Genomic DNA, 25881 nt, shown 5'->3' on the forward strand with positions numbered 1-25881 from the left:
GTTCCCCAGTCCCTAAAAGTTCCCAAACCTTTAAGAAGAGTTTTTCAAAAATTATAATACAATTTCTTGCTAAAACTTGACTTCTTTATTTCTCTACATTAACATATATATCTATTGGTAATTAAATATGAAGGAAATATTTAAATTACAGTTTGAATAAACTTTTGTTTGTAGTGTTCTCAGTAAAATTCATCGTGATACATTGAAAAAGCCATAGTACTTGACTGATTTTCTGTATTACGTATAAAATAATTTTTTATAATTTGAAAAGACTATATGTCAGTATAAGTTTTTTTACTTTAATAGTAACAATATTTAAAGTTGAGTTAAAAATCTCAAGATCGAAGGGTTTACTTTTCTTCTAGTGATTCCTAAAGAGTTTACTTTAGGAATATATTTATATTAACGTATTCTTATTGAATAGCGTGAATAAGTAAACTATGCTTTTCATATAAATATTTTCATTTTTTTAATGTAATTATTGATTTGTAAAATTATTGCTTTTGCGAAAAGCAAGTCAACAACTATGAATTGATTGCATTACTTTAGCAAATGATGTTGAGATTTTTTGTTCACTTTAAGTACAAGTCTTATGTTGAGCCTTTTACGAGTTAGTGCATCTTGGCACTTTTACTTTATGATGGCTAGGTGATTTCTGCAGAGTCCCACCCATCTCACTGACTAATTTGAGATTAGATAGTGCTAAGTAGAGCAGCCTATCGTAGTCGTGTTCTATTACTTTTTAGGTTACATTTTTATTATAAGTTAAAAATTGGTGACTGACTAAGTCATATGTTTGTATTTTTAAATTTCATATAATAATTTGTTTCTTATTTTTTTTTAAATACTTTCCTATTTCTTTTTTTTTTTGTTTTTTTTTTATTTAATTTTTTCGCTTGTTTCATTCATTTAATTTTTCTCTTTTTTATTTCATAATTCTTTTTTTACATTTAATTTATTTTCCTTATTATAAAAAATAATAAAATAAATATATTTTATATAATTTATTTATTATACTTTATTATCATCTTTTTAAATTTGTTTAATTCCATATAATAATTTTTAATTTTTTCAAATTTTTTTTCTTTATATTTTTTTAATTTCTTTTAGTTTTAGTTTTTTATTTTTTTATTTTTGTGTTTTTCTTTTTAATTAATTTATTTTCATTACTTTTTTTCATCTGTTTATATATTTCCATCTGTTTTCATCTGTTTATTTTTTATTTTATTTCTTATAACAATTTTTGTTTTCTATTTATAAAAGAAAGAAATATATTTATTTTTTATGTTTACTATTTTTTATTTCATTTATAATTAGAAATTTATTTATAAATTTTATTTCATTTTAATTTAAGTATTATTAATTCTTATAAATAAATTAGTTTCTTATTTTTCTTATATTATTTTGAAAAATTGTTAAGAAAACTGTTTGTTTCAATCACGAATTGTCTTTAGTGGATTTTATTTATACTCTTATAATTATTTGTACGATTCTCATAATTTACTACTCAGTGCAAATTTTGCCATTAAAATCACCTTTTATTCTGAACGTTTATCAAAATAAATGTGTCATTTTTGCACCTTGTGTCAGTAACAAATCTTAACCCTTGAAAATTATAACCCAATAACTGCTAATAAACAAACACGTCCATATCAAAACTAACATAAAAAGAGCATAAGTATGTATATATATAGGAGTATAAATATGTATATGAAATGCACGTACTATGTTATTATATGTGTATGTGAATGATGATTGGAAGAGTTGTGGATGTGAATTTATATAAGTAAGCTTAAGTTTTATCAACAAGCTAGAAGCTGCAAACATTAAAAGTACCGTTAACTGAATTTCACATCAATCAATATTAATTTCCGTTAATACCAACAAAAAAGGATTTGATTCGTTTACACCTACCATATATACACACAGAGAAAGCAATGTACATATACACATATATATCTACATATATATATACATATATATATACATATATATATACATATATATATACATAAATGTAGAAACAAACTTATTTAACAAAAAGTCATATATTGCCCCACATAAATGTGTGACTAACTTTTGCACACACAAACACAAACACACACACACGCATTCATGGTACTCGTATATTGCATTATTTATGTTTGTTTAGGGAATCAGAAAAAATTAAAGGGCAACATTGCTAAAATATCCTTTAATACCTCATACATTTGAGCACGTGCTCATACATAACAACTGGGGTTTGAGCTTTGTTCTACCGCACTCTACATGAATACTGTATGCGTGTCGGTTTGTGCGTATAAGTTTTGTTATATTGTATGTGTAAATAGCTTTACGTATAACAAAAACAAAAACAAAAACAAAAACAAACATACATATTATGTGTACAAAGCACGTTCATCGATATGAAAACAAAACGGATATCCGCAAATTACCACTTTTAGGCATTTCATTCATTGATTCCAATGATTCCCAGTTGCTCACCAATATCATATTGAGGCAGCTACGGTGTACGTATCTAATATTACAAATTTTGTTTCAGTAACACACATACACATTAGCACATAAGTACGCATATTTTACACATTATTGCACATGTCGTTTTATTGTTGTGTGCCTTTTCGTTCATTACCAACAATTTTTGCACTTTTATTGATATTTTTTTTTTACTGATGTAAGGAGTGTGTATTTTTTTGCTCAATTTTTTGACGATTGATCTTCCAGTGGTATTTGTTACTTACTTCTTTAATTTTTACCTTTTTTAATATTATTTTTTTTATATGATTCAGATACAGGCTGTTGCAAATATTTGCTACAGTAAAAATATAGTTCATAAGGAGTTATTATGAACTATAATAATAACTACAATATTAATGTAAAAAAAAAATATAATGATATTTGTCTAACAAAACAATTAAATAAAACAATTTTTACAATGATTTAAAGAGTTATAGTATCAAAAATAAGAGATTAATTTCATTATTTACTTTTTAAACTACATCTGTCGGAATTATCATGAACTATAATAACAAACTATATATTAAACTATATATAATAACTATTTAAACTTAATTGTGATTTGGAAATGTACCAAGAATAAAATTATTATAAATAATTAAAGAGAAAATAGTAGTAGTAGTAGTACTAATAGCAGTAGTAGTAGCAAAGAACTCTGGCCCAGCGCTAACCTCCATAAGAAACGGGTTTTAAGGAAAGCATTTTTTTAACAGTTTATCAGACTGTTTATTGGTAATAACAAAATATGTGATAAATCATTTAAATTCGATGAAATGAAATTAGTTTTTTCCATTTCTTTTTTTATTTTCTTTTTTATAACGAGGAAAAATCGCCACTTATGGACAGAGAAAAGATATCTACTGACATGCCTCTGCAACCAAGCAAACAGTAATAGATAGTAACAAATTACATAGGTAGAACCAATGTTACGATTACAAGAAGAGAGATGTTTTTAAGATAACGGAACATCCATCTCTCCCTGAATGGAAATAACAAATTTAATAGAATCAAGACCATAGAATTCTTTTGGTCTCTTTATCTTTGTAATGAATAGGATATCGCAATGAGAACCTTAAAACTCATTTCTTGCTAAAATTTCTTATTCAACGCTGTGATTGCTACAATGTCTGTATGTCTGTGTGTCTTAGGTGACAGAATATCGTCTCTAAGTGGAAGGTAATGACACTTTAAGTAGAATTCTTTACCTTCTTTATCTGTCGTGAAATAAAATCATATTTTCCTGAAAGAGCACTAAATTTGTAGTGGAATTCTTTATGGCGCATTATCTTTGCAAGGAAAAAGATATTACAGAGTGATCTTTCAAGCTAATCTAATACTAGGAGTTCTTAGCCAATACTGTTATTGTAACAAATAGGTGTGTCTGATGTTATAAAGTATACTCTCTGCTTGAAAGGTAATGACAGTTTTAGTGAAATTCCATATCTTTTCAGTGAGAGCTTCAGAATCCAGTAGCAAGAGTTCTGAAACGGGGGAACAGCTGACTTTTATTAAAAGGCTAAATGTTTCAGCAAAACTTAATTGTAGCAAAAAGCACATTCTTTGATCGTATTATTTCTCTCTACTAAGATAATAGTAGAAACTTTTCATAGAATTTAATTTAATTTAATAAAATCTAATTTAATATAAGATGGAAAATTGTCATCAGCAATAAAATCACACTCATTTTCTATTTGATTAAGTTCACTCGTAACAAAAAAGAAGATTTTATGATATTTTAATCTAAATGAATTGGAATAAACAGTGGAAACAGGCTGCTATCCTTACAACTTAAACAACAATAACTTTCACTACCTTTCTAGACAAAGCATTTTCATTCATTTATACGACATGATCAAGCTATGAAAATCGTTGAATATTTATATGGTTGACTATGATCATTTCCGTGCACTGTTAATCGCACCATCTAATTTGACACACGTCACCAACACTTATGGAACCATACATTTTTCAAGAATTTTTCTATTGATTGCTTCAAATGCCTACTCATCACTGTTCGCTATTGTCAAATCTTCTCTACAATAGAGCAATACGAGCATAATAAAATACGTATGGAGCTTGATTTTTTTGTAATTTATGTCAATATTGTTATATAACGAATTACCATGAATTCACAAGGTAGAATGTCAGCGCATACTATATAAGTATAACATTGCTGAACATATCCCAATATTTAAAATTAAATTAATTTTTAATATATGAATTAAAAAAAATTAAATGAATCAAGGTAAGAAAACTAGCATAACCCTGTAAATATTATTTCGTACATAAAATATTTTGATTTCTAATCACGTTCGTTCTATATTAATCATAATTTAATACTTAAAAATTACACTTCTGAAATATTTCACGCATTTGATTACCCATAATCACATAAACACAAAGACATGTGCTGGCATATCCTGAGGCCATTTTTATGCACGAGTATTTGGATAGCCTGACACATACATACATATGTGCACCTAGGACCTTTGCGTATATTTGCGTTTTTATGATGCGTATTTGTTTTGTGAAATTTATTGTTATGGTTTTAAGCAGTTGGCCTTAATGTTTCGGACAAGTTAGGATTTTTTTCCTAAGCATACGTCCTTTTTCTCTAAGTTTTTGCAAGTCTAATAATAAATTATCGTTTACTGCGGCAGCCTATGTTGTGTATTGAAAAAACAGTTAAATCGTAAATTACACAAAAATGTTATTTAATAGTTTGGTTTATAGAGGAATGCACACAACGCAACTAACTCCAGCCCCAATACGTTAGTGCGGGTGTATAATTAAGCTGGAAATTAGACTAAAAGTACATAAATTACAATAACTACAGATTTATTACAAAATTCGAAGGTGTTGTAATATTCATGAAACTATTCACTATTTATGGCATTTTTAAGTTATGTTTTAATTAATAATGATTGCTTCAATAATTGCACATTCAGGTAATAATTCGTTGCTAATTGCTCATTTATGTACGTCTGATATTTATTATTGCAGTTTAATTACTTTTGATATTAAATACCAAAAGATTTTTTTTAATCTTTTTTTTTCCAAAAAAAAGTATATTCTAATGATTATTGTTTAGGTAATATTACAATATTACACTGAAATAAAACAGTTTTTACAATAGTTTAAAAGGGTGTAGTGTTAAATATATTGGAGAAATTATATTTTTATTTTTAATTCTATTTTTCAGACTATATCTGTCTGAGACGGATTACAACTGTCCATTTACAATCATCGTGCAACGCTTTGTATTTATTAATATTTCTATAATAATTACATATTAAAGTTAATTTTTAAGGTTATATATGATGAAAGAAGCTATTTCCTTCAAGAGCATATTATATAGAGAATTATGGCAAATTATAAAATTAAGATTAAGAGAAAGAGAGTAATATCGATTCCACCACAGCTACGGTGTCGAGATTATATGTGCAAAGTACAGTATAAATAAAATTTTAACAGACGTATATTCAGTAAAGTATATCGTAGTACAATCGAAAAAAAAAAACAAGTTATATCTATGATTTTTCGATTGTGTAAAAAACCATTTCCTCTAAAATCATTGTAACACATAGGATTTTCCTTTTTTTTATAAAAGGAATTCTTTTTTTATATTTGAATTATATTTTTTCTACAGTCAGAAAAATATGGTCTTACTAGATACAGGTTAATTTGACCTGATCATTTTGTTAAAAAAATTTTAGCTCATATGGTAAAGAAGATATGAAAATTAACATATATGGTTGAACCAACCTGATGAGTGATATTTTGACCTGAGATTTAGTTAAAATTTGGTTAAATCAACCAAAAAAATTTTTTTAAGTGTATGCACGCGATATCCCCCATTGAATACACCACTGACTTTGTGGTATCTATATACTATGACTAGTGTATTTTAGTCTATGCTTTTCTATGTACTCAATTAAGGCATCTCATTGACTGATATAACTCATTGTTATACCTCATTTCAACGTTTTCTCGTATATTTTCCTTACAAAAACAACATATAAAATTTAAATATATTTTCTATAGAACATTAGTTTTGTACTAGTCTATTGTTTTATTTATTCTCCAACATTTTTTATAAATAACCGCGAATTTTGATTACCTCCATTTTTTAATATAAAAAATGCATTTTATTAAAATTTTAATAACATTTTCCTTTTTTCAAATAGAAAATATTACACTACCTCTACATTTACATTAAAAACTAAAATCCTTCATAAAAACCAATTCATCAATGCCATTATGTAAATTTAAAAAAAAAAAAAACAAAAGTTATATAAAACTAATTCGGCTTATTTGCCATAAATTTTAACCATCTAAAATAACTAATAAAGTTGTAGGATTTCCACACTAATTTAGCCGCTTTTTCAGTACCAAACAAAGCAACAATGCATAAAAAGTGTATAAAATGTTTTTATGTGTTAATTAAAAATAAAAACAGAAAGTAAATAGAAAAAACAGAAATTTAAATAGTAAAATAACAAACAAAATGAATTGTTTCTGTGTGGATTATGAGCGAGTGAATGAATACTTTTTTAGTAATTATTACTTTTTTGAAAAATTGTACTTTTTCGCATTGTTTTCCTCAAAACACTTATTTATTAACCATTTTTTTTTCTACTTTCTTTACACTATTTTAACAAAAATTTAGGTTATAAACGTGTTGCTTGGCCACCAGTCTCGGAGGAGAGAATCATAAGGGAATTTACACCACAGCCACAACCTCAACCTCCACAGGGTCAATACTATAGTCAGCCAACTCAGCAACCAGCTCAACAGCAACCAAGACAACAGCAACCACCCGCAGCTGTTGCTCCTGCACAGGTAATTTATACTTTTTCAAATCATTTTCTATCCAAGGTTTTTTTTCTGAACGAGTATTCTTTGGAATAATACTTTTCAACTTGTAAATCCTTTCTTAAGTTTTACTACCAACTTATTTTTTTTTTTGTTATACTTTTAACTCAATTTACCTCTAAGCAAATATAAATAAAATAAAATATAAATGTAAATGTAAATGGAATGAGTAAAATGCAGTGTAAATATTTTATTTACGCTTGCTTCAACCAACAACCAGTAACCAACATAGCACCTACATCCTTCACTCCTTTATTCCGGATTTAACTGTGTTCTCCTTACAATGCACAATATCCTTGTATAAATTTGTAAATAGTTTCACTGTTATTGAAATAAAATCATTATAATTTTTATTGTTTTTCATTTCGATTTTGATAATTTTTTGTAAATATGTAACGAAAAAAAATTATTTCCTCACTATTTTAAATTAACTTTACCCCAGTGAGCTTCTTTTCATTATTGCGATACACGTTTCACTGTTGTCGACAACATTTTCATGTTGCTTACTTATTGTTGTTGTTTATGTTATTTCTGATTTTTTACTTTGTAAGTTGTTGGTATGTATTTTATTATACAGTACATAGAAAATAAGAAGCCATGAAGATAATAATAATATAAAATTGAATTTTGAACCACACACTTATCCATCTAGTCTGTGTCTTAGAAAACTACACAGACAGAAATATATTATTATTAATATGTGAATAGTTTTAAAGATATATAAAAATTTTTCAAACATTCATTTTAATTTCAACAAGTTTTTATCTAATATTTACATAAATTATAAAAAAAACAATGATAGCTTATATATTATTGAATGATTGTACCAAGCTCTGTCAATAACTAATAATATAAATTTTTCAAAGAAATTACTCTTTAAGTAGAAAAACTACAAACTGACACAAAAGATATTCGAATAATACTTTAGAGTCCACATCCTGACAGCTCAGATAATGTCTTATAATAAAAAATATAGAAAGTTTGTCACTACTCGTTATTAAACTTAGGACAATGAAACTAGATTTATTTATAAACGCTTAGCGAAAATATTTTATTAATTATTGAACCTATTGATGCACAAATGTGGGGCACGGCCAACCGCAAGCAATATTAACAGCTTCAAAATAAAATTTTCCAAAATATCGTTAAGGTCGTATGGCACGTTTAGATTTTAATGAAGATCTTCACATTTCAACAATGGCTAAAAAAATTAAACACCAAGCGAAAGCTTATTCTAAGCGGTCCCAGTTGGAATATAAACGAGAAAGCTAGCAGGCTTTTCAATACCACAGACCTACTCTGACGAACACCTAGGAAACAGCCACAAGAATGAATTGTCATTTGTTGTCAAATAAAAGTTTTAAAAATCTTTTAGTAAAAATGTATGGTGACATCAAAGGCAAATTACTCCTTAGTTTTGTTGTAACTAGTTATGTTAGCAAACATACTTTTTTAAATGTTTTTAATAAAAGCAAATTTATAGGCCTAAGTGGATCCCTTGCGATCAACGGTATAACCTAACTTACTATATCGTGGTACAGAAAGTACACAATTACAGTGCTATCAAGTCGCTGAAGTGCTAAGTATCGAAAGAAGAATATTAAATATTTACTTATAATAAAATGTCCTTAATTTTATGTACATATAAACTGCTTCATGGATGAATTCAATTTTATGTTAGCACTATAACCATCTAATAATATAAACGAAACTGTCGTACTAAGAATATAGGTGGGAAACTGCTACCCTATTATTTAGTAGTATATTAATTATGCAATCTCGCTGCTTTTCAACAGCACTAAATACTAATCTTTGAGATTTATCTTAGAAGTTAAAGTTTCGAGGTTCTTATTGAAAATATACGGATTTCACATTTATATGCTAATTTTAAGTCGTCTCCATAAATATGGACCCACCCATTCACCTTTAAATAATAGCATAGATTTTTAATCCTGCCGAACATGGATAAGATTTTTATATCTCTTATCAAATGTGATGGATAGGATGTCAATATGACTATGTGCTCGTTGAGTGATTCTAATATTATTCCTTCGAACTCTTTTAAGTGATAAGTCTGAGTGCATATATGGTAACATTCTTCAACACAAAATAATATATTGAAGTGAAAGTTATTTAAAGTTAACTTTTTCGTTTTTAATTCGATAAATACGTACAGAATAAATTGAAAAGTAAATTTTGTAATATTTGACATTGATTATAAAATAATTATAAATATAAATTTCGTAATGAAAACTTACGAAGTTCTTATTTTAAAACTAATTTTAACTAATTAACTAACGTTAATGTTTTTTTTCGAATGTACCGCGTCTTATGACGAATAGTAATGAGGAAGCAACAACAAAAATTTGTTGAATTTATTGGATTTTGGTTGACCATACAACGCTGTTTTGAATATTGCCCAGTATTCATCATAAATAAAATTAAAAATTAATTAAATTTTTGTTATTGCATCTTCATTACTGTTCGAATTCGAATTCTAAATTCTTTTTATGTTCATCTAAATATTTTCCGAAATTATATATGTATTTATCGGGTTATAAATGAAAACTGTGAAAAAAATGGCTTATGTAGCGTTGATTTACAAAAAATATTTTATTTATATTAATTATATGATAATAATTAATACAACACTCGAAGGAAACAATTACGCATATCTGTTTCTAAAACAAACTTTCGATTGTAATTAAAAAATTTTTAACATTTTATTGAACACGAAGTCTTTTCATGAATGTTTAGTTTTTTCAAAATTAAAATTGTGTTTATTGTTTTATAAATGAAAACTCTGAAAATATCTCATATTTAAAGATATTATATTAAAAATACATTTATCGAATGTTTATAATATCTAAAATACCAGAAATAATTTAAGAGTTCTTAAGTCAACAAAAATATAATACATATAGATTATAGAGCAACAGTAAAGTATTAACAAAATATGAATTTATCGTTTCATATATTAAAATTTGAATATATTTAAATAAACAATTTATTTAAAATACACAAAAAATGTGATATTTACCAGTAATAAAATACAAACAAGCAATTGAATGAACGACAGTAAAAACATATTAAAATGAATTTTTGTTTTTTTTGCATTATTTGTTAATACAAATATATACCAAGTGCAACATAATAACAAAGGAATAACAATGCAACAATATAAACAACAACGATACAACAACAGCAACGACAGCAATGACAACAAAAACAAGTAAACAAACAAGCCATAATCCATTACCATATATCATTTACCTTAATAGCACTATTTTTAGTGTACGAATGTAAGAGTGTAAATATTGTTTCAATATAAAAAATATTTATTTTATTTCATTTCACTTTACTTTAGTTTGTTAACATTTAACCAACTCGTTTAAATTTGTAAATACAATAGATATAATATATATAGACATCTATACAATACTAAAGTCATTCGCATAACAAATTGGTATATTGAAAAACACTTATTACAATGCATATAGTAGTAGTATAAGTACGTGTAGATACAAATTTATCTATTGGCATTTAGAGGCGTACTTAACATGGTTGCGGTGTCAATTTATTACGTACATATCCCACATACAACTATTTAAAAATTATTTAATAATTGTTTTTTATTCTATCTTTATTATATTGTATTTGTTATTTGCTCTTTAATACTTAATTAATTGATTTAATTGGTGTTGGATTAAATGAAGATGTGAAGTATTCATGTAAACATGTTTTAATTTTAACTGGGTAGTTTTATTTTTTTTTTAAAGGATATGGATGTTTGTGTACAGAATATCAATTTTTTTTACACTAAAGTTGTGTTTAAGAATTAGCCATAAACTGTAATAGGATCTTATATCAAGATTACCCTTTACCTGATTATATACATGTATAAACAACTTATAAGTACACATAGGTAGGTAAATAGATACGTGAGTAGCTGTCAACTTCTATTGGTCGGAAACCAGCACGAATGATCACAGTAGGAATTATTTTCACAGTTATTAGCCCCAATTTTGTGGATGTTTAAAATTGTAGTAATCTTTTTAAAAACAACACCGTTCTAAGAAGTTTGGCATATGTGGATCACTGAACATGCTATACCATGATCACATAGTCCATTTTGACCAATTGAAAACATATTATTAATATAAAATTTAAAATTTTATGTGCTGTGATAAAAAATTTATTCTAGTATAGAAAAATGGTATTAGATTAGATTAGATTATGCTGGCAGGCCATAAAGGCCACGCGTAGACCACTAAGGTCCATTGCGATACCAGATCAGAGTCTTGTTTTAGCGATTGTAAGCATCATTTAAGATGCGCGTTTCATTAGCAAAATTTATTAAGATTCCAACAGAAACCTCAGGTATGTACTCCAGTCCTGCCAAACTGAAAGCTCCCAAGTATTTTTGTCGAGTTCTCGAGAGAGCCGGGCAATTACACATCAGATGCTCTAAAGTTTCCTTTGCATCCGGCTCATTGCATTTCCTGCAAGCATCGTTGTGAATTAGGTTTAGTTACATTAAATGGATAATAGTGAGCAAATTTTTAATTTTAAATTTCTTCACTCTTACCACCTATATTACGAATAGCAACGTAATAAATTTTTTGTCATAAGTAATTTAAAATTTTATAAATAAACTGAAACATTAAATTTTTAATCATATGCTTTCTTCGGCAGACCATACAGCTGTTTTAGATATTGCCAAGTATCCATCATCAGTGGTCTCTTGAAATATTTACAATTGCACAAATTCAAAATAAAATTCCAACCAGCTATTAAATAAAATATATTATTTAAGAATTTTATTTTGAGCACATATTATCTAATCAATATTTATTACTTTTTATATAAAAAAATAACTTTATCACTTACTCACTTAAGAGTACACAAAACTATTAGATGTGTTCTTACTTTGATGGTATGTTATGTGCTGTTTAACTAATTCAGCTATTAGAAATGTTATTTGCCTATATCTTGTTAAAATATCAAGATTTTTGTTATGAGTTTATAAGAAAGTTTATTAGTCATAATATCCCAGTAATTATAACTGCCAACACAACTAGTTTAGATGAAATTATTATGGTTATTCTAGAGATATATTTACATTTGATGACTTAGGTTGTAATACGCATATAAATCTTCAATGTTTGAAATGCCATATAACAAAAGATATCGTAAGTCGTGGTGATCCTTTAGAAAATAAGTTTCTAGTGGGTTTGATCTATGATATCTATGCAAAATGTTCCATTATTATTTCTATACCTATTATTCTCACACATGTGACAGTAATTATTGAAGAGAACATTGATTCTCTTAAATTTGTTACATACTACAATATAATAATACTAATAAGTGATATAGAAAGTATTTATATTGTGAAAATCAATTATATATTGATCATTATTGTTTATGACTTGCCATTTTCCAAATACCTAAAAACTGATTTTTGGCGGCATTCCGGTCGGTAAATTTTTTACCATTAAGAGCGTTTTGCAGAGACAGAAAATGGAGAAATGATTAGACACAAATGGTAGTAGAGTGGTGCAAGGTCCAAGCTATACTGTAGATGCATCAAAAGTTCCCGACCAACTTTTGACAAATTTTTCCTTCATTCAAGCGATATGGTTGTGAGCAGTATAGCAAAAACAAATTTACGAACAATTAAATATAAGAAATATTTTTAAAACGACAACACTGCGAACAACTGTATGGGCAACCAAAAGCACAATTTATTAAATGTAAAAAATTTTGTTGTTATTATACACTACTGTTCGAAAACTTTTCAATTAAAAAATAGTTTATAATAATATAATAATATAATAATTATTTTCGTTATTATTGACTTTAAAACCAAATTCAATCGAATTATATTCGAAACTTATTAAATAGATTAAAATATCTATATGTCGAAAGGCTCATGCAATGCTATTATATATAACATTATTTCGGTGATATTATTATCCATATTTAGAATGTATTTAAATACTTTTATGTACACTCAGAAAAACAATTTGGTTGATTTATTCAGATTTTAACTAAATCTCAGATTAAAATATTTTTTCATGACGCATCATGTTGGTTCAATCATACCACATGTTGGTTTTTATATCTTTTTTATCACATAAGCTAAAATTTTTCTAAGAAAATGATCAGATCAATTTAACTAGTATGTGGTTAGAGCATATTTTTTTGAGTGCAGTTCAATATTCCTCTATGAAGAGTGTTGCACATGATTTGCATTTTATTAATATGTCTGTACCAATTGGTACCGAGCAACCAATTAAATTTATAAATATAATTTTTAAAAATATTCAAAACTCAGACCTACTTAAATTGTAAAAATATTTTAATTAATTTTTGTATATTTTAGAAATATTTTTGAAAAAATTATTGTTATATTAAAAAATATTTTATTAAAAGCTACAGAACATTGCTACATCATAACAAAAATTGTGCTACGATTTACGTAAACGTAAGTCAATTGTGAATTATTTTTAATAAATAATAAGCTCAAATTCATAATGCAGAAATATTTTTGTTCAAAAATATTGTGCACCACAATTACAAATATAAAATTGAAATAAAAGAAAATTAAAATTAAAATTAAACAGAAACCCACATAATTGTAATTAAAAAATTTGCCATATAATTAACCGCTGACTTTGTGTGAAAGTGGACGTAACCCAAAACAGTTATGCTGGTTGAATAAAAGCCCAGTAATAAACATAGATATAATTAAAAAATCATAAAACAATAATAACAGAAACAGATTTCGACCATAATTTTACACGAAACTTTTGCTTTTTATGTGTAAATAAAGAAAAATTTCGGTTCTATGCTAAACATTATTGAAGTCATCAAAAAACCCATTTAGGGAATTTACCACAATCACCACAAACAAGGCACGGAAGGGGCATTTAAATGCACTAACTGACTTTGTTTTATTTCTAAATAAAACTTAAATAAAGATAAATAAGTAGCAGTATGTCTATATGATTTTTGAGTTTGTTGCTTTTTTGTTTTTTTGATTTTTTATGTCAGAGCACTCATGTTGAGGCACTCACAAATTGCCCCTGAAACCAAATAATTGCCATAAATTATTTCTACTTTACAAATTGTTAGGCACTTAATAATAATTAGACACTACAACTACATATAGTACTATATGCGGAATTGTCTTGGGCAGGTTCGACTAGCATGGTGGCACCACATGGAATTATCAAAAAAGCCTTGTGCTGTAACAGGAAGTTCAACACTTTTTTATACTTTATTAATTTTAAGAGTGAATTCAAATAAATTTACTATACTCGTAAAAGCCTTTGCATGTGGTTTATATTTTACGGAACTAAATAAAATTGTCAGAATAGAACTAACAACAACAAAATGCTTTCTGCCCTAACCCTAAATTAGCTCCCATTATATTTTTACTCTCGACCACTGGCTGTCAGCATGAAATCTATGGGCGCATTTAATTTAGATTCTTTTGTTGCATACTGGTTTATGAACTCTAAGGACTCTCAGTTTATTGTAATCCAATTATTTTAATAGAATCAACGCAGTTACTGTCTAGACTTTTAGCTTAAATACACAAGGATGTGCTTTTACTAAAAATATATATGATAAATATATATACATATATAGATGTATATATGTCAGATGTACAACAAAACGTATGAAGTGCCAAATAAAATATAGGCCTTGACCATTTCTTTAACAGAAAAAAACATATGCTTTTCTTTTTGTCCTTTTTCTTCATGGTGTTCTTTTATTTTTCTCTTAGTTAACCACACATGTTTGTGGCAAAGTACAATTCGGCAGCATTTATATACATATATATATGTCCACTTTATTTATTTTAATGTATTTATATATATGTTCATATATACGTATATTTATATATATACATATAGGAGTATATACTCATTGAGGCTGAAATCTGCTATAAATGACTTGGCCATGTGAAAGTTAACGAGCCCTTAAATAGGCCTCCTGGGTAACGTTAAATAGAAAATATGACTGAAATTAAGTGAAAAGAAAATAGGCAAAAAAAAAAGATTTGGTCTATTATATGGCATTTACTCTTATAGTAAAAAACTTAGCATTGGCTTATTCATGCTCTTCATTTCTCTTCATCTCTGCTTTTCTCTTTCCCAACCAATGCGGTCCACAGTTATATGTAAGCGAAATCTGTTTATTCTCGAACAATTTTTGGTTATATTAAATCTTTATTAATGACTGTAATATATTAATTTTTTTTTTTTTTTGTATTTTTGTTTGTTGTCTTTTTGTCAAAATGTAAAGAACTTTAAACATTTTTCTCAATTAATTTACTTGAAATAAATGTAAATTTTATTTTTTTTTTAATGTGATATTTTTTTAAAAATTAATCGCTTAAACAACAAAAACATGACGATATGTATGTCGTTGGCATATTTTTGAAATAAATGCAATTTGTTTTAAATTTGATAAATGATATTTTAAATTTAATTATATTTAATGTGAAAGATATGACAAAATTTATAAAGTACATAGTTGAAAATAGTAGAAATTGAGAGATTTTATCCAGAGCAATTTAGAGGACTGGAAACATAAAGCATCAACAACTGCCTTAATTAATACAATTAAGTGTAGGGAAAAGTAAAACTCTGCCATTATTTTCAATATAAATTTATATTACTATTACTAAAATTTATTTAATGTTTCTTTTGACTACAAAGTAATAAACTGTCGTTTGTTACAATCAGAACATCTACCATTTGAACACTACAATTTCAACAAAATGGTCTGTTTAAGGTGAAAGAATGTCGTCTCTAATTGGAAATGCATGAAACTTATTAGCACCATGGTTATCATTAGTTGTTCTAACTCAGAACAGAGACATAAGGTCTTGTCCGTTGTTAGAAACTTCTTAATTAAAGGCATCCTACCTTTTATTTGAAATATAGTTCACATTGATTGGGGAAAAAAAGCAGAGATGAAGAAAAATGAAGACCAGGAAAAAGCCGATATCAAGGTTTTCACTATAAGAGTAAATGTCATATAATAGACCATGCCTTCAGCCCGATCAGTAAGTTGTAGCTCAAGAGCCCTACTATGTATATAGTGACAGTTGACTGCTCATTGGCTCATTTTCCTAGATAAAAAACTGTTCTAATATTTTATATTCTTTTCGTATATTATGTTACTCTGAGATTATGGATATGAGATTTACAAATTCTACACCTTTAACCATTTTTTTTGATTTTGCTGATATAATTATTTAAGTATACCTATAGCATGTTCAAACAGTTCTATTATAACTAACACAGCAGTTATCTCATAGACCCATGTACCTATGACATGTTCAAATAGTTCTATTATAACTAACATGACAGTCATATCATAGATAATACTAATTTTAAACAATCTATGAAAGACTTCAAGGTTTTATATTTAAAATACCCATTATTATATAACTTATATTTTTAAAAAAAAATTCTACTGCTACCCGCATAAATATTGGTTCGGTAAACTTGATGAGCACTTCGGCAAACATATACATGATAAAGTCTAATTTCATCGAACGCTATTCTTCCATATATATACTCAAGGTAAGAAGGAACTAATTGATAGAATTTGCGTGCCCTTTTTTTTTCGATTTACCAAAAAATGATTTTATTCAATTTTTATAAATTAATAAAGTTGTTTTAATAAAATACTCTCGAATATAAGAATTTTCATTGACAGCTCCATAATAGCAATGCTAACTGTGTACACATTTTTGTTAAAATATTCGCACATAATTAATATTACAAAAAATATATAAATTCAATTAAGAAATATGCAGACTTATTTTCATTTTAATTTCCAACAAAAAAGTGTAAAATTTCATATCAGACCACAAAAATATCCGCACTGTTTTAATAAAAATTGACCCAAACAAAGCTAGCAAGAGTCGAGAAAATATGTAGTAAATAAGTATTAATTACACCTGCAAAAATGAAAATGGTTGCTCTTATTAATTTTAACATTTACCATTTAATCTGAGATGTAGTAAGTTACGTGCTTATTATATGCCTTACACAGGTTTAAATTTAATAGCAGTTAAAACTTTGTCAACAACGTGAAACTGAACCGAGCATTGCTGCACAGCACACTTTCTCTTAATTACAATAACGTTAAGTGAATTATTTAAAATCCAGGACGCTTATTATTGCGCACAGAAAGGTTAACCATAGCCTTCAAAAATTAAAAAGTTAATTTTTAAACCACAACATTTTAAAATGAATACATATATATGAAATTTCATATGAGCACCCCACTTCTTAGGTCAATTTATATCTGTATATGGCTGCATGTGTACATATTGACAAAATATGTGTAATTATAAAAAAATTGCAATTATATTATGCAATGCTAAAGCGATTACCATTATATTGTATTGCATTATTTGTTGCAGAGAAATACGACGAAAAGATCTATTGCACTGCCCTCGACAAGCATAGGTTAGATTCACATAATTTCATACAGCCTCTAGAGCACAAAAATGTCGGCTAGATTTGACATAGCTTATTCTATGCTCGCTATATAGGCATAAAGTGTGTTCCTTTTTTTTTCTCTTTTTGCATGATATATGTATTATTTATAGTATAATATAAATATATTATATTATATATAATATAAATATATTAATATATATTTCTCGCACTTTCCTGATCTATATTTTGGTCACTTTCGTTCTTCGTCAAATATCCATATTTATTGTATTGTGTCTATAAGGTATATAAAATATTGTCATCTATTATGTTTCTCTTTCAAAATCTTGAGGTTAAGCCTCAAGAAATCAAGAAACTCACCTAGACTTAGCATAGTAAACTTTTTTCATAGTATAGAATGAGTTCTTTGATACTTTTACTTTGAGTCAGGTTCTTTGTCACGGAATCCACATATATGTTGTGCTGTATAAAATAATACGATATATTATACTGCCGTCTACAAGTATATGGTAGATTAATAAAATCTTAACTAGTTGCCCTCACAAACTCAAGAATGTCGGCTAGATTTGACATCAATAGTTTTTTGACTGGTATTGTGTACCTAGAATTCTTTTTTTTTCATAACTGAATCGAATTTTCTTAATATGTGTTGGGTGACTTAGGTTACAAAATTCTTACAAAATTTGCATATGGGTTTAGATGCTGACAAAGTGTCTTTTAAGACTATTATGGCCGGCTAATAACTCAGTTAATATTCTTAATTTGTTTTGGAATACATCAGTACAAAACTTACGTCATTTACTATTATTAACTTGCAAATACTTCTATCTCTTTCTATCTTACTTGATTTCTTAATACTTTCTCTTATATTCCACTATCTATACGGAAATAAGGTTGAAGAACTAACATTGCTGTAAAGGTTACTTTTCTGGCGAATTTATTTACTTGATTATTTTCCAGGATCCCAACATGTCCGAGTACTTCATTGAGTACCGACTTGTGTCGCTAACATCGTGACATAAATTTTAAAAACTGTTTATCTTATACTGACTTGGAGTCAACGCTGTACAAACTTAGTGTTTGAATGACAGTTTGACCATACGATAGTGTGTTTATATACCCACTTTTAATTATCATTGTATGTTAAAACTTATATGAAAAAACCAATATTTGTTTTATTTGAGATTATTTACTATGTTAAAATAAATTCTCATGAAATATACAAATTACTATATTTTATTTTGAAAAAAAATAATAATAGAACTGAAAGTATCGTTCAATACTCTTACCCTCTAACTACTACAACTCTGCAATTGCAATAACGGCCAGACTTAAAAAAACTACTTTCGAAAAATAAATAAATAAATAAAAGATTAAAAAAAAACATGTAGCTTTTGGTTAACTCAATTTCCGTTTTAATTAGTACAAAAGCCTTAACAATACAAAATGAAAAATAAAACAAAAATTGAACCACACATCAAAGCCATCACGGACCATCAGCAATTATGTCACACATATATTTAAAAAGTGTTGGCAAAATCATAAAAAAACAAAGTAAAAAAAGGTGAAAATTAAAATAAGCAATTTAATCCACAAAGGCAGACACAAAACAGACGTACATGCAAATGATCGTACGGTTTGGTACTTTAATCCATCATGACAGTTTGTACTACACTGCGTATGCGTAACATGAATTATTAAAGTTAAAACCCTCTCATAACCACCAAGCAGCGAAATGCCTTAAATTGTCGCCCGTATTTGTTTTTGTGCGAGTATTGCAGCAGAAATGACAAGGATTTTCGTAATTCATATGCAATTTACATAATATATTTATGCTGTTGATGAAGTGAATATATATTATGTGTAACTATACTCGCATTGGGTGCATGGGTGCATGGGTATCCTGTCATTTGCCACAGGCAGGAAAAAATCCGATACGAGCAAAAAAAACATAAGCAACAACACCGGATTTATGCATGAAAAATTGCAATTTTATTACAAAACGGCAAATGAAATTCGTTCTGCTATTCATTTTATATGCGAACAATTTGCACTTAAGTTAGCAATTACGCACAGAATGACGATATAAGAATTTAAATTATTTCACAATTTCATATTTTTATAGAGTTATTAAAATTGTTGTCGGATGTGACTATTGTAATTTATGTAGGCATATGAAGGTCTATAAAATTTTTGATCTGCATTGAAAACCACTGAAATTCCTTACATAAATAATGTTTATAGACATATAAATGATTTATGCATTATATTGCAATTCATTTTATATTTTATTTTATTTTATTTTTTTAAATAAAATTATATATAAAATTTATACCAAATTAAAACAGTTTTAAATATTTCTGCGTGCATTGTATATATATTATAAAAGTTGATATAACGATATGTTATATTTAAAAAGTTATATTAATATTTCACAATGTTTACTACAACATTTTTTTATGTGGAGTTGCACAAAAATCTCCATAAAAACACAGTATCATTATATTACATTATTCATGTGTTCAAACCTCCGAGTATCTACTAACTGAAACTTCATCATTGTCATGGCTCCATATCCATTTTCATGGTTATAGACCCAGGCCTCGATATATAGCCTAATGACAATACCCTAACACGATGAAGACTAGTCACCAGAGAAACGCAGACAAAAAGGTGTGACTATAATTTAAGTGATGACCTACTTTGCACCCAAACGTAAACTGATTAGTTTTAATATGCAATATGTGTAGTTTGTTCAATGAATACACAAAACGGAAATACGTAACACATTTTTGTTTCAAAAATAACTTTTTTCAATACTATATCTCACAATTTCACAACACACTTTTTCAATTAACTTTAAATTTATAAACTTCACCTCTGTTTAGTATTACAAAATGTATGCAAAATGTTCCAACTTGCCAAACTATTATCTCCTATTATCTTCTTATCTTCGTTTAAGAAAAATCATTTTTCACAAATAATTTTGTCATTTTATCATTTTTAAAACTCTTTCTTTTACTGACAAAATAATATGTTCTTATTACATTGTTAGCACATGCAATACTCATTACGCACACAGCTTTTTAAGGCCAATAGTGATCAAAAAAGTTTTTAAATATGCCTAATGAAGTGTATCACAACCTTCTTTTGAATAAGTCCCACTTAATGCTTTAAAAACATTTATAAAATTTTGTCCTATTGAATAGTCTAGAGCAATTTTTCTCAACCTTTTTTATAGTACGCTCCATATAAAGCGTACCTATTTGTAGTATGTCCCACTTAAATCTTAAAAAACTTGCATTCCTTCCTCTAAGTTACATATGCACATTTTTATGTAGTATAACCTTTTTTATAGTGCGCTCCATATAAGGCCTTAAAAACTTTCAAGCAGTATATCTCAAACCTATTTGTAGTATGCCCCACTTAAATCTTAAAAAACTTCCATTCTTCCCTTTACATACGGAAACATTATTCGAAAAGATTAGCAGATTAGTCCAATACTTATCCCTTTTCGTACGACGACAGACAAACTGTATTCTTTACATATCCTATTAACAATATTATCAATTTACTCATGAAGTGCTGTATTAGTTTATAAAGATTGTAAACAAGGAGACTTCCTGGTTCCCGTTCGTTCAAAGTTAAGATTGTCAATTTACGTATAATTTTAAATTACCTCCCCCCTTAGCAATCGATTACTCCCCTGTACGCCTTATATTGAAAAATACTGGTCTACAGCTTCTACCAAATGTTTTTCGGTCACCTATTAATTTTCCAGAACTATATTCTGTATTATTATCATTGACAAATAGATGGCGCTTGTTAAATAACCTAGTATTATATTCCCTTATTAAGATACTCTAAAGTTATTAAACTGAATTCGCTGATTCTATCAAAGTTAATCTTAAGTTTTGTAAATTCAGCACATTTGTTGAAGAAACTGGCGTAAGTCCTAAGACAGCTTTTATATATCATGGATATATATAATCTCGTCACACATTAGGATATATTCAGTATTCTGCTTTGGAAGCTAAAATTTTAACTTCGAGAAAGGTGTTACAAAACAATTGCAGACTTGAAATTTAATTCGCTAAAAGTGCTGAAGGCTATACCAGTAAAACATTACATAGTTGTAGTGAACTCGATTGGATCTACTCAGTACAGGAGACATAGTGAAATTGAATTGATTAATAATTTTTTACATTTTGTTCAATAGAATAATTCTAATTACTTTCAATATATATAATATACAAAATTTAAAGGCAAATTTCTATCTATTACTGATGTAAAGGAATCTCACATTATTTCCGTATGGAATAGTAAGCTTTTAGAGTAGAGATGTAGATCTATAAATACCACAGATATATTTGTTTATACATTAAATTAATATTTCTAACACTACAGTGGACATTGCTCTCTATGTGAAAGTTAATGACTATGGCGCCATAAAAACTAACATAAAAATTTTTATAAAAACTTAAATAATTGTTATTCACATTTTAGTGGCTTTTAAGAGTGCATATGTGTTTCTGCAAAAAACTAAATCCTTTTGTATTAAATTAGGCAGAAACATAATAAATAAATTTTAATTTAAAAAAAATAAAAAAAATTGACATAAATTTTTTTTAAAGCACCGCAGATGCTCCTCAGCATTTTCTGACTGGCAGCTGTAAAAACGTTTTTATGCCTTTTTGATTTGCAATTAGTTTTGCTGAAGTTGGAAAAATGAAAAGTGAACAAGTTTTTTATTTCCATTTTACATATCATCAAATTTTTTGATGTTTGTTTTAGGAAAAGCGCAAAACTTTTGATTTTTATTTTGCAGAAAAGCAAATGTTTAAAGCGTGAAAAAGCAAATAGAGGAAAACTTTGTTTGGATAAAGTGTGTGTATTTCATAGTAAATATTAAGCCGAAATGGAGTTGTACCAAAAAAACAACTTTATTTTAAAGAAATGTAAATGTGTGTAATTTAAACGTTTTAATGGAGAAACAAAGCTAACAAAGCTAAGTTTTAGTTTACATTAGTTAACTAAAACCAATTAATTAACAAAAATTGAAATAATTTCGTTTGCTTGTTATTTAGGAAATTTATTTTTTTATTAAATTTATTATTATTATGTTGAGGCTAGTTGAGTCAGTGCACTTGAGCAGTTTTACTCTCTATTAACTACGAGATTTCTCCATAACTCCTCTCTACGCCTTAACTGGATTATTGTCAAGGCTCTCTTCATCAGACTAAGCAATAATTGGCCTCAGATCTGCATACCTCCCCGAGGCGTCTGTAACCATTCTAAGATTTGATAACACGGTGTTGGTAAGTCTATCAGTTTTCATAAATAATTTCAGGGCTCTATCCTTTATGTATTTTTTGATCGGATCAATCTTGAGATCCCTGAGGATGTCATTCGTCGTAATGTACCATGATACCTTGAAAAGTCTTCTCAGAGCCTGGCTTTATGCAATTTCAAGCTAGCGAATATTAGTATTTGAATGTTTCATTAAATTTAAATTTTTATATTAAATTAAAAGTTGAATTAAAATTCGCTCTTATATTTTATTTTGTTGAAAAAAATAGATTGCAGCATTTTTGTTGCGTTCGTTGGATCCTTTCAACGTTGGATCCATTTTTGTTTTTCGTTTAATTCTTACTTCCGCGAGAATGCAACAAATTTTACACGCAACTTACGCATAAACGCACATTTTGTGCCAATACGCACTCACCACTCTGTCCTACACAGTTGTGCATTGCATAGTAAATTTATGACGACAGTCAGTAAACATGCGTGAAGGCATAAAAACTTCACTTATTGTTGTTATTGTATGTAAAATTTAAAATATGCCGGCAACAAATGACAACTTCCGACACACACAGGAAATGCAAAAATATTAAATTTTTCAGAACAAAATGCATAAGTCACATGGTAGAACAAACAGAAAAGCAATTAATTTGCAACTGAATTGAATTATAACGCAAAATTCCCTAAGACTCAAGTTGATAGCAAAAATTCGAATTACCACTCATCGATTTAACAACAAAAAACAAATAATAAATAAATATCTAACTATATGAATATATAATAACATTAAATAAAAGTAAATAATAAAAAAAAATTTTATCAAATAAAAATAATATAAAAAAATAAAATAAACTATATGATAAAGTAAAATGTAAAATACAATAAAAAATAAAACTAAAAAATTTAATTTAAAAACAAAATATTATAAAATAAAATCAACATAATAGGTTTACATTCACAACATATACAAAATGTAAATTTTAAAAAAACATCAAAATAATTTATAATATAATTAAGAAATATAAAATAAAAATGAAATACAAATAATAAAAAAATATCATAACAGGAAAAATTTTAAAAATTAAATGAAAACGGAAATTAAATAAAATTGAATAAATATAAAATGTAATGAAAAAGAAAATAAAAATAACAAGCAAATAAATAAAGCTAAAATAAACTAATAGTAAAATAAAACAAAAATAAATCTAAACATGAAAAATATAAAAAAATAAAATAAAATGAAATATAAAAAAATAAGTGAAACAATTTAAACAAAAAAATACAATAAATAAAGTTAAAATAAAAATTAAACAAAAATAAGATATAAATAAAATGAAAATATGCTCAAAAAATAAATAAAAAGAAAATAAAATATAAATAAAAATTAAAAAACAAAAATTAAATAAAATGAAATGAAAATTCTAAATTCGTTTTATTTTTATTAATTTTTTTTTATTTATCTTTGTTTTTTAATTTTTTTTTTATTTTTTTTTTTAATTTTTTTTAATTTTTTTTTTTTTTGTTATTTTTTTTTGTTTTATTTTAATTTTTTAATTTTTGGCTATTTTTATTATATTATATAAAATAAAGTAAAAATATAAAAAAATAATGTGAAGCTAAAAATTAATATGAAATAAAAATGTTATGAAAACTATAAAACATCCCTACAAAAATTAAATTTACATAAATTATAAATAGAAATAAAATAAATACACTACGCATGTATATAAATCATTTTTAAAGAAGAAATTAAATGAAATCAAAAAATAAATAAAAAAAGTTAAATAAAGTAGATTTTGTAATAAAATAATATTCCAGTGGTGATAAATCACAAAATCTTAGTAACCTATTCAAATCATTTTAAAAATCTTTCACACTTCAAAGTCAACACACGTCAGACAAAGTAGGTCGTGTCACAGTCCTCTAAGCTATTGAGACAACATATTTTCCACATTCATATCTTTAATTTCACGCAACTGAATTGGCGTTTTATGTCACACCTTCTTCAATTCTAAAAACTACGGTCCTATCACAACACAAGACCAAGCCAATGCCTTACCACACAGTGACTTTCTGTGAAAGCAGTAGTCTTCCTCACCACACAGTGACTTTCTGTGGAAACATGGCTTTTCATAGTTTTTGCAGATTTTCTCTGACCTAGTAGCGAAAATTTTTTTTGTTGACATATCCTCCAAACAAAAAATTTATGTCATTACTAAAGAAATAAGGATACGAAAGATTGTTACATTTCTTCTTGTAAATTTTTACAAACTAATATGTTCAACGGTTGTTAAACGATTTAGTTTGCAAAATGGTTAACTTTAAACTAAACATGTGATACCTTGGATGACAGGTTTTGCGTGTAGCGTATGTCACTTAAACTGTGTTGCCAAATCACAACCATGAAATGGATAACTCTTTATATAAACTATATAAAATATTTCTAGATAATTCAACAATGTATTGAATTTTATTTACATTATATTTATATAAACCAAAAATGAGGATAATTTTATTAGTTTTCTTCATGCAATAAATTGCAATTGTCGAATATGAAATTCATGCCTGTCAAGAACGTAGTTTATCCACTCAGCCCTAAAAATATGTTTTCCGAAAACGTGAAATGCATTTTTGTATTATAATAACTTCCCAAACTTTTGCACTTCATTGTTACTATTAAAAACTTTTAGCATTT

General features: G+C 26.9%; 1 protein-coding gene and 1 long non-coding RNA gene across 2 annotated transcripts in view; one reads left to right on the top strand and one right to left on the bottom strand.

The window, feature by feature from the left end:
- The window catches only part of LOC119668140, a 59392-nt gene that overhangs the window by 16510 nt on the left and 17001 nt on the right, over nt 1-25881 (bottom strand). The window lies entirely within an intron of this gene.
- The window catches only part of LOC119668139 (putative cyclin-dependent serine/threonine-protein kinase DDB_G0272797/DDB_G0274007), a 43612-nt gene that overhangs the window by 6244 nt on the left and 11487 nt on the right, over nt 1-25881 (top strand). The window contains exon 2 of the mRNA XM_038077545.1: nt 7187-7359. Coding sequence (XP_037933473.1) covers nt 7187-7359 — 173 coding nt within the window. The remainder of the gene's footprint in view (nt 1-7186; nt 7360-25881) is intronic.

This window comes from Teleopsis dalmanni, chromosome 1 (assembly GCF_002237135.1).
Source record: "Teleopsis dalmanni isolate 2A chromosome 1, ASM223713v2, whole genome shotgun sequence".
Lineage (NCBI taxonomy): Eukaryota > Metazoa > Arthropoda > Insecta > Diptera > Diopsidae > Teleopsis > Teleopsis dalmanni.